At 51.8% G+C, this 10,997-nt stretch overlaps 1 protein-coding gene across 1 annotated transcript; it reads left to right on the top strand.

Moving 5' to 3' along the window:
- Window positions 1-5,459: 5,459 nt before the first annotated feature.
- On the top strand, window positions 5,460-10,276 carry PSME3 (proteasome activator subunit 3). Its single transcript, XM_062174912.1, has 11 exons — window positions 5,460-5,726; window positions 6,403-6,435; window positions 6,542-6,604; window positions 6,797-6,901; window positions 7,703-7,751; window positions 8,528-8,640; window positions 8,873-8,941; window positions 9,091-9,158; window positions 9,258-9,312; window positions 9,419-9,505; window positions 10,045-10,276. The coding sequence occupies exons 1-11, from the start codon at window positions 5,685-5,687 to the stop codon at window positions 10,123-10,125; spliced, it is 765 nt and encodes a 254-aa protein (XP_062030896.1). The 5' UTR covers window positions 5,460-5,684; the 3' UTR covers window positions 10,126-10,276.
- The last annotated feature ends 721 nt before the right edge of the window (window positions 10,277-10,997 follow it).

Here is a 10,997-nt window from a genome sequence, read left to right as displayed (position 1 = left end):
GGAAGTGGAACAGCCAGGTCTCGAACCGGCGCCAATATGGGATGCCGGCACCACAGGCGGCGGCTTTACCCGCTACGCCACAGTGATGACACCATCATCAAGAAGAGAAACAGAGAAGAAACAGCCAGCTCAGGAAATGGAGAAGTCATTGTTCAGCTTGGGGAAAGCAAGAACAGGTTGCTGTGTGTGTGTGTGTGTTTAAAGATTGATTTATTTATTTTTAAAGGCATTTACAAAGAGGCAGAGGCAGAGAGAGAGAGAGCTCTTCCATTCGCTAGTTCACACCCCAAATGGCCGCGATGGCCGGAGCTGCGCCAATCCAGAGCCAGGAGCCAGAAGCAGGGGCCAAGAACTTGAGCCATCTTCCACTGCTTTCCCAGGCCATAGCAGAGAGCTAGATCGGAAGTATAGCAGCCGGAACCTGAACTGGCACCCATACGGATGCCAGCACTGCAGGCAGCAGCTTTACCCTCTATGCCATAGGGCCGGCCCCGCTGTGTGTGTTTTAAGAAGGGGAGTGGTTAATGTATTGAATACCATTGAGAGGTCTAAGATGAAGTGAGAGGCCAGTGCTGTGGTGTAGTGGGTAAAGGCACAGCCTGCAGCACCAGCATCCCATGCGGGCACCAGTTCAAGTCCTGGCTGTTCCACTTCCAATCCAGCTCCAGCTCTCTGCTATGTCCTGGGAAAGCAGTGGCTCAAGTGCTTGGATCCCTGCACCCACGTGGGGACCCAGAAGAAGTTCCTGGCTCCTGACTTTGGATCAGCCCCACTCTGGCTGTTGTGGCCATCTGGGGAGTGAACTAGCAGATGGAAGACCTCTTTCTTTCTCTCTCTCTCTCTCTCTCTCTCTCTCTCTCTCTCTCTGTAACTCTGCCTTTCAAATAAAATAAATAAATCTTTTTTAAAAGATGAAGTGAGGTAGCCACTGGTACTGTCATTGGTAACCTGAAAACAATCTCAGCCAGGAAGTGAGTTTGGAGAGCCTGATCAGAGTGGCTTAGAGGAAATGGGAGACGAGGAAGTAGAGTAAGAGACAATACACAATTCTTCCAAGAAGTCTTGCCATGGAGAGGAGCACAGACTAGGAATGACAGCCAGAGAGGAAGCTGCGTTTGGAGGTTTTTCTCGAGAGGGAAGCTATGTGGTCATATTGGAAATAATCCAATAGAGAAAGATGTGAGGTATGAGAGGGGATAACCACTGAGGCCCAGGCCTTGAGGACGTGAGAGGGGTGGGATCCCATGCCCCGCGGGAAAGGCTGGGTTTTGGTGGGAACACAGATGCCTTCCTCAGCGAGAGGAAGAAAGGCCGGTGCGGGACGTTTGGTGGCGCGGTGAGGAGGAAGTTCTCACTTGTTTCCGTTTCCTCAATGAAGAAGTAGCCAAGACCACAGATTGGAGGTGGGAGGGAAGGCGTATTGCAGGTTCGGAGAGGCGAGAAGTCGCCTGGAGTGCGGGAGAGAAACTGTCAGGAGCACAGGAGGAGCTCAGGCACTGCCGTGCACCCACCTGAGAGTTACAGACGTGAACGCATTTTCTCGTCTAAAGGTTTAGTTATTTGAAAGGCTGAGGGGCCAGTGCTGTGGCCTAGTGGGTAAAGCCACTGCAGTGCCAGCATCCCATTTGGTCACTGAATCAAATCCTGGCTGCTCCTCTTCTGATCCAGCTCTCTGCTATGCCTGAGAAAGCAGTAGAAGATGGCTTACGTCCTTGGGCTCCTGCACACGTGGGAGACCTGGAAAAAGCTCCTGGCTCCTGGCTCTGGATTGGCACAGCTCCGGCTGTTGCAGTCATCTGAGGAGTGAAGACTTCTCTCTCTCTCTCTCTGCCTTTCAAATAAATAAATAAATAAATATTAAAAAAAAAAAAAAAGAGGCCGGCGCTGTGGCTTAACAGGCTAATCCTCCGCCTTGCGGCGCCGGCACACCGGGTTCTAGTCCTGGTTGGGGCGCCAGATTCTATCCCGGTTGCCCCTCTTCCAGTCCAGCTCTCTGCTACGGCCCGGGAAGACAGTGGAGGATGGCCCAAGTGCTTGGGCCCTGCACCCCATGGGAGACCAGGAGAAGCACCTGGCTCCTGGCTTCAGATCAGCGAGATGCGCCGGCCGCAGTGGCCATTGGAGGGTGAACCAACGGCAAAGGAAGACCTTTCTCTCTGTCTCTCTCTCTCTTTCTCACTATCCACTCTGCCTGTCCAAAAAAAAAAAAAAAGGCTGAATGACAGGGAGAGAGGGATGGGGAGAGAGATCTTCCATCTGCTGGTTCACTCCCCCAAATGGCTGCAATAGCCAGGGCTGTACCAGGTTGTAGCCAGGAGCCTGGAATTCCATCCTGGCCTCCCACATGGGTGGCAGGGGCCCAAGATCTTGGGCAATCTTCCACTGCCTTTCAAGCACATTAGCAGGAAGTTGGACTGGAAGCAGAGCAGCTGGGACTTGAACCAGCACTCTGAGACCAGTGTTGCCAGGGGTGGCTTAACCCACTGTGCCACAATGCCAATATGGAAATGAATTTAAAGTGAGATTAACCATCAGTGATCATATGTGATTTTAAGCACCAGAAATGAATGGTGTTTGTTAATATAGTGGCACCCTCCAAACATTCACTAACTATACAAACGAGTGGATTATTATGTAAGACACTTGGATAGGGGAAGAGGAAGAATGTGTATTTGTCTTTTTACAACCCATTGAAGGAAATGAAACATGATTATTTGAGAACAAAGCCATATTCAACAAATACAACACTAAGTTTTCAAGTTGAAGTTATAAAATCTGAAGAAAAAAAGAGAATTGGCATACTTAAAACAGGATGAATTTGGAAAATAATTACTGAAATTTCAAATCATATCTCAAAAATTACCAGTAACATTGTTAACAGCAAGCAGAGGTCAAACAGAAAATTATTAGATGTTAATGAGCAGGAAGGACAGTGTGGAGTATTTTGCACATGGCCTTGAATAAGGGGAAAAGGGCTTTGGGCTTAAAAACACAGATGATAATTACCATAAAGGAGTAACCCCTGACATTGCTTATCTGACAATGGCTACTATTATCTAGTGCCTGCCTTGTGTCTAGGAACTGTGCTAGCTGTTTTTATGTATATTATTTCTAATAGTCACACCAACCCCATAGAATTATCGTTTTCAGTAATTTGTCCAAGATTCCAGTTAAGCAGGAGCGGAGGCGGGAACGAAGCCAGGTCTCTCTGATCGTGAAGACCACAGCGGTCCTTGCTGTATTTCGCTGAGCTGCAGACCCCCCACCCCCCCACTGCGTGGTAGTGGTACAGAGGCCAGCCCTGGATGAGCGTTCCGCAGCAAGAGTGAGCCCCAAAAGGCGGGAGCCAAACTGGTCCCTAACAACCCTCCCATTCCTACCCCAGCTCACGGGTCTCTCATTGTCTGCACACGACAACCTCTTTCTCTTCCTGGGGCATTTCCCTAGCCGCACTTTCACCTTTGCAGGTTCTCTTCCTCCCTCTTCCCCAGCTGACCAATGTACGTCTTTTTGATTTCAGCTCAGCACTTCCTCAGAGAGGCCTTTCCTGCTCATCCTTGTAGGTCCTTGGTGTTGTCTGCCAGCCACTTGTTTCCTAACGTTTATCAAATTTTACAATTACATCACAGTGTATTTTCTGGAACCTCTCCAATATTAAGCCTCAGGAGACCAGAGACCTCGAGTCCTGTTTACTGTTTATTTCCCAGAGCTATGCTCTTCAACACAGGAGCCACTAGCCACACATGGCTACTGAGTGCAGCAAACTTGACACCTTCATATCAAGATGTGCAGTTAAGTGTAAAATACACTCAGCATTTCAAATATTTGGCATGGGAAAATGATATGTAAGCTCACAGTGTGTTTATATTGGCTATATGTTGAAACGACAGTAGTCAAGCCTCTGCAACCTTGGGGGATTGGTCCTGTACCCCTGTGGACGCCAAAACCTGTGAACGCTCAAGTCCCTTACACACACAATGAAGTAGGATTTGCATTTATGTATAACCTGTGCACATCCACAGCAAAGGATCACAAAGCCAGAGGTAAGTAACTCAATCCAGGTCACCCACGTGGATGGCTGGAACTCAACTGTCTGAGCTGTCACCACTGACTCCCAGGGTCTGCATTCGCTGGAACCAGGTATTTCCATACAGCACGCGGCATGCAGGCATCTTACCCACTCAACACCCCCCACCCTGCCCTGTATAGCTTGTCTATATTACTTACAATACCGAACGCAGCATAAACCCTACATAAATATTGTTATAATGTATTTTTAGGGAATAATGACAAGAAAAACGCTTGAACAAGTTCAACATTTAGTTTTTCCCTCTAATTATTTTCTCTGTGGTTGGTTGAATCTCCAGACTTGGAACCACAGACAGACTGTATTTGGATAAATTGGGTTAAACATGCATAAAATTAATTTCACCTGTTTCTTTTACTGTTTTAAATGTGGCTAATAGATGGCTTTTAACCTACCCACGGGAATGACATATTTCTAGGCTCTGGGACAGTGAGTGCTGTTTCACAGCCTAGCGCAGTGCCCTGGACGACTTTATTGAATGAAATCACCAATGTTAAGAGATACACTAGGGGACCCACGTTGTGGCTTAGCCCACATGGGCTGCGGTTAGGTCCCAGCTGCTGCGCTTCCAATCCAGCTCCCTGCTAATGCGCCTGGGAAAGCAGTAAAAGATGGCTTAAGTGCTTGGGCCCCTGCACCCACGTGGGAGATCCAGAAGCTCCTGGCTTCTGGCTTCGGCCTTTGCGGCCATTTGGGGACTGAACCAGCAGATGGAAGATCCCCTCCCCCCCAACTCTGCCTTTCAAATAAATAAGCCTTGTTTTTCAAAAAAACATACATGCAAACGAATGGGTGAAGAGTGCGCCTTAGGCCTCCGTTAGGAAAACGGATAAGGCACCGCCCTAGCAGTCTGGAGAGCCGGCTCGCGGGGGCCCCTGCGGACCTGGGACACGCCCTGCACTAATCCAGCCATCAGTGTGCCCATTACGTGGCTGACCTCTGAGGTCTGGAAGTGTACGGTACAATGAAAGGTGTTTGTCTCTAGCCACAACACTTGAGCGGCGGCCAACGGGAAGAGGTAGCGGGAACCGCAGACTAAAATCCCGAACTCGGCACCCGGGCCACCCGCTTCCTCCGGCCGACGTCACTGGGGCGCGACGGCGTGGTCCGGCGGGCAGCTGCGATGAGTCCCTTCGGGGAAGGCGAATCGGGGCCAACAGAAGGCCAAACAGTCCACGAGTCTTTGAGAGCTCAGTTCTCAAAAAACCAACTCCTACCACCTTCCCTTTCGCCTCACTCTCAGCCAGCTTAGCAGCCGGCCGCGACCAGTCCCAGTGGCAGAGCCCCCAGCCCGACAGACAGCGCGCCTGCGCAGAGTACGCGCGCATCCTCGCGGGAGCCCCGGCGATTGGCTGTGACGTAACTTCCGGCGTGAGCGGCGAAAGCCGGGAGGGCGAGGGAGAGTGCGAGCAGGCAGCAGGCAGCAGGCGGGCAGGCGGACGGACCGCACGGACGGAGGAAGCGAGCGAGCAGTGAGTGAGCTAGAGACGGCGGCCGGGTCCCGAGGGCAGCCGGAATTCCTCAGGTCCCCCTGGCCCCTCCCCGGAGCCCACAGCGCCTCCGGTCTCCAGCGGAGCGGACACGGCCCGGCCCGGCCATGGCCTCGTTGCTGAAGGTGGATCAGGAAGTGAAGCTCAAGGTAGCGGCACCGGTCCGGGCCTTCTCACCCCTCGCTTCTGTCCCCCAGCCGTCTGACCGCCTCCCTACTCCCCGTGGTGTCTTTGTCTCCCTGGGGACACCGGCTCGGAGCTTCCGCCCGGCTCAGCCCAGCCCCCCACGCCCGGAGACGGCCTTAGGGGGAAGGGTATTGCAGGGTGGCCTTCCGTCCCCGCGCCTGGTGATGGAGAGCCCGGGGAGACCTCTGCAGGCACGTGTTGGAGTCAGTGCTTTCGGCCAAAAGGTGACAGCTGGGAGTCCCCCAGCCCAGCGACGCCCCCGCCCCGGGGGCGCTGCCCCTGCCCTTGGCGGCTGGCCCGCTTCCTGTCATAGGCCAGGTGTGAGCTGGGGTAGGCACGTTTGTGATCTCACATCCCCACATCTCCCTGTCTTTGTCAAATTCAGACAGCTTCAGACGCAGGGAGGGAGGGGGAGAGGAGACAGGCGGGTGCTGTCTCCGAGCCCCGCTTTCCTCTCCTGAGATGGAGAAATGGATCCTCAAAAAAATAAAGTATTTGCAGTCTGGGGGCCTCTCAGCTTCTCATTACAATCGCCAGGTGAGGGGCAGAGAGCTGGGTTTGGGATTCCCCGTCCTGCCCTTACCTCTGTTGCCGGGTACTGAATTGCTCTTAATGAATTGTGGTCTTTGTTCATTTTAGGTTGATTCTTTCAGGGAGCGGATCACAAGTGAGGTGAGTGCAATAGATAGAGAAATGCGTATTGATCAGGAGTTGGGAGATGATTGCGGAGGGAGCCCTTCCCACTGTTGTTAATTCCGTTGTATTTTCCCTTATCTAGGCAGAAGACTTGGTGGCAAATTTTTTCCCAAAGAAGTTGTTAGAACTTGATAGTTTTTTGAAGGTGAGAGATACTTTGCTTACTTAAATTCCCCAGCGTCTTCAGTCCTGCCCTTCTGTCAGACGGAAGCAACTGTGTGCTGATTCTGTTTTGTTTTGTGCTGTAAAGCACTCTCACGTCTTGCCCTTCCAATGAAATGGTTCTTTGTTCAGCTTGAAAAGACCAATGTTTTGAGGGTGGGCCTGTCTCTTTCAGGAACCAATCCTAAACATCCATGACCTAACTCAGATCCACTCGGATATGAATCTCCCGGTCCCTGACCCCATTCTGCTCACCAACAGCCATGATGGACTGGATGGTGTAAGTGGCCTCTGTTATCTTTGTGTTCTGAAGCAGTAGGTTCTCTGTTTTCTAGTTCCTGGGGAGTTGGAACATATATCGGGGGATGGTGGCATTGGGAGCTGACATGATGACTCCAGGATACTTTTAGACCCTGATGTGCATGTCTAAAACGAGGTGAATATGCCACAGGGAATCTCAGTGGACTGACCTAGCCACAGGCCCCCGTCGTTTGCCATGGGTGAACAGGCTTCTCTTGCCTGTTGGACGGCCTTGAGTCTCGTGGCTGAGAGGTGCTTGCTGTGTAGCTGCAGGCCCTGCCTTTCCCGTGCAGTCACCGTCTGCATCCTCTTAGCACACCGATGACGATGACGCGGTGTTGTTCTTTGTCAGCGTCTCCTCGGTAGAACGTGCACGTCTGCAGGCGGGAACGGTCTTCCTTGTCCTCGTGTCCTCGGCACCTAGCTTTGTTCCCAGTGCCCAGCGATGGCTAAATTCTTGTTTGTTAACTGGATACGGTGTTCCCTCGTGGAACCAGCAAGTTTGTACACATCCCCTTAATTATCCTCACCGTGCCTCGATTGGTTCCTTTTTCCTACTCTTTATAGTGTCCTCCCTTTCCCCCCAGTTGCTTAAAGTGTTGTGTTTCTTGCAAGGTTGTTGCTTTGTGGCAAGAACATTTCTTCAGGCTTTATATGTACTTGGGGAATTATGGAGAAACGAACAGGACAACCCACAGGGTCAAGGAACGGTTGAATCTTGCTTGAAGGGTGTCTTGTGGGTGTGTACGGCAGGCTGATTCCTGCCTCTTTGTGTCCTTAGCCCACTTACAAGAAGCGAAGATTGGATGAGTGTGAAGAGGCCTTCCAAGGTAAGAGCCACCCGGGTGCTCCCTGACCTCCCCCTGACCGCCTGCCCTGGGAAGTAGGATGGATGTGGCGTTCCCTCAGCCCGGAAGCAAGACCTGCTCTCGTTTCCCGGAGCCAGTGTTCCCAAGTCCTCCGGACAGGGGCGTCATTTAGCATTGACCTCGTGTGGGCTGCTGAGGGAGGGCGGTTGGAGCAGCAGCCCGCACAGCTCCCATCCGTCAGAGGAGCCCCGGTGCCGTGTTACTTATTTCCTCAGCAGTAGTTGTTGATGTGTTCCGTCTTTAAGGCATTTATTTATTTTTAAAGATTTATTTATCTTTAAAGATTTACTTTATTTGAAAGGCAGAATTAGAGATCTGTCCTCTGGAACAGACACAGTGGCTGGGGCTTGGCTAGGCCGAAGCCAGGAGCATATTCCAGGTCTTCTACGTGGGTGCAGAGGCCCAAGCACTTGGGTCATCTTCTGTTGCTTTTTTAGCAGGGAGCTGGGTTGGCAGTGGAGCAGCAAAGACTGAAACCAGTGCCCATATGGGATGCTGGTGTTGGCTTCACCTGCTGCGCCACAGTGCTGGCCCCATTTTAATGTTCTTGTTCTTAGGCTTCTGGCATACTTGGATGCTTATCTACGTAGCTGTGCATCTCTGATTCTGTCAGTGGCGCCATGGTAGGACTGACAGACGAAGGGCAGCGGTCAGAGCCCCTCGCTGGCCTGGGAAGGAGAGCGGAAGATGCCCCGGTCTTCCTCCTGCCTAATCATTCGACCTTCCGTCCCTGCCAGGAACCAAGGTGTTTGTGATGCCCAATGGGATGCTAAAAAGCAACCAGCAGCTGGTCGACATCATTGAGAAAGTGAAACCTGAGATCCGGCTGCTGATCGAGAAATGTAACACGGTGAGGCAGGGGCTAGTGACCCATGGGCTCACTGCAGGTAGCCCCACTGACACCATGAGACTGGTGGGTGAGGGGCTGGGGGCTTGGCGCTGGAGTGGGCCGCTGGCACAGTAGCTGTCTTAACTCGTGGATTTGTAGCGTCTGGCCACAGCAGTACCAATTGGGTACTTCGTGTCTTCAGCAGAAAAGCCCAGTGTCTTCATATATGTGTTTTGGGGCTCTTACCTTCCAGGTGAAAATGTGGGTACAGCTCCTGATTCCCAGGATAGAAGATGGGAACAACTTTGGAGTGTCCATTCAGGTAGCGTGCCTGCATTACAAACTGAAGAGAAAGGTTGGGCGATACGCTCGTCCCTCCCGCTTTTTCTGTTTTTCCCTTCTCTTTGGGGTGGCTTGGGGTGGTGTGGAAGTGGCTTTTGATTTACTGGGTTTTGGGTTTTTGTTTTTCAGGAGGAGACAGTTGCAGAGCTAAGAACCGTTGAGAGTGAAGCTGCATCTTATCTGGACCAGATTTCTAGGTAGGGTTGCCTGGGCGTGGCCCAGGAATTAGGGACTGGTGAGCTGCCAGGCACCATCTGGGGCCTCCTGCAGCTTCCTCCTATTCTCTCTCTTTTCAGATATTATATTACAAGAGCCAAATTGGTTTCTAAAATAGCTAAATATCCCCATGTGGTAAGTAAGGGTGTGTGGCCGAGGGTGGAGGTGGCAGGCCCCGGGGAGTGCCCGTGGCTGGGAGCGCCGGCCGTGGGGCAGACTTTTCCTCTGGCCCTCCTTGCAGGAGGACTACCGCCGCACCGTGACGGAGATTGATGAGAAAGAATACATCAGCCTTCGGCTTATCATATCAGAGCTGAGGAACCAATATGTGAGTGATCCTGCTCCTGGCCTCTCAGTTCTCAAACCCTACAGGGTGCAGGTGGGGCTTGAGGGTTAAATGAGTAGAGAAACTTTGCTCCTCAGCTGAGTGTTAGAACCATGAGATCCTGAGGCTGTGTGGCTGGGTCAGGGGTGTGCAGTAGAATAAAATGGCTGAGGTGTGGCTGCAGAGTCAGAAGGAGCCAAGGTCGTTTGCAGTGTGTGACCTTCACCTTGTTCAGACTCAAACCTCGATTTCTTCATCTCTAAAAGAGGACTTAGAGTTTTGTTTATCTGCTGCACAAAAAAAGGGTTTTTGGAAATGAGATACGTGAAAGGACTTAGTGAAATTCTTAGTGTACTAAGGGATCCATACAAGGCCTTGGGGCCTTGCAGATACCCAGTTACTCCCAATGATGGGGTATAAGATTAAGAGCGCAGCTGCTCTGAATGGGTACAGGTGAGTGGAATTGGAATTATGCAAATGAGTGCTTAAAGACTCATGGGGGCCGTGGGCGCACTGATGCGTGGTTCCCTGATCTCTCGCAGGTCACTCTGCATGACATGATCCTCAAAAATATCGAGAAGATCAAACGGCCCCGGAGCAGCAATGCAGAGACGCTGTACTGAGGCCAGGGCCAGGGCCAGGGGACTCTGTGAGTCTGGCTCAAGACCGACATTGCCTTGGTTTGTTACCTGACTATCGTGATGGGGAAACTGGCTGGAAATAGTATCACACCTCTCTGTTTTTAGTTAGAGTCGAATGAAACTCTCATCTAGTTCTGTGATGTGTTTACCTCTTTTTTCAGGCCTCAGGAACTCTACTCTTCCCTTCCCCACTACTGCATACCCAGTCTGTCCTCGTTTCTGGAGAATCCCAGGTGTGGGGTGCAGGGTGTTGGCACAGGAATACTGGCATTTTCTCTCCCACTCCTCCTGTGTCTTGGGCTTTGCTGCCTTCTTTTGTGATTAGTTAGATGCTGAGGGAACTATAGGGAAATTGCTAGGTGTTTGTAGGAGCTGGAGTGGCAAGGGCACCAGCTCCTCTCTTCCTGACATAAAGCTAGTGTCTTGCTTCTGGGGGACATGGACTCCTCGCTGTCACAGCTTCCCTGGTGATGATGTAGGGTGTACCATCTGCACACATCCCCCCTGGAACCTGATGGTGACAGGAAATAGCCTAGGCCTTCTGCTGTGCCCCTCACTGCCACAGAGGTTTTTGTAGTTGGGGTTTCCCCATGCACATGTGTGTGTGCGTGAACACACAGACACGCACACACTCGCCCCCCTGCTCCATTACCTAACATACACTTCCTGCCCCATGGCCCCCGTCACGCACAGAGCTTTCCGGAGGTGATAGTTGTCTTAGTTGTCTTCTGCCCCAATGAAAAAACGTCCTAGGCCCATCGTCCCTCTGCTTCTGTTCGTGTTGGTGCCCAGGTGAGCTGGAGGAGGACAAGAGGTGGGACGCGGAGCACCGGGGAAGGCCTCTTCCCGTGTCT

This window comes from Lepus europaeus, chromosome 18 (genome assembly GCF_033115175.1).
Source record: "Lepus europaeus isolate LE1 chromosome 18, mLepTim1.pri, whole genome shotgun sequence".
Taxonomy (NCBI): domain Eukaryota; kingdom Metazoa; phylum Chordata; class Mammalia; order Lagomorpha; family Leporidae; genus Lepus; species Lepus europaeus.
Note: the sequence above shows the minus strand (reverse complement) of the source record. Positions and strands in the feature narration are given on the sequence as shown.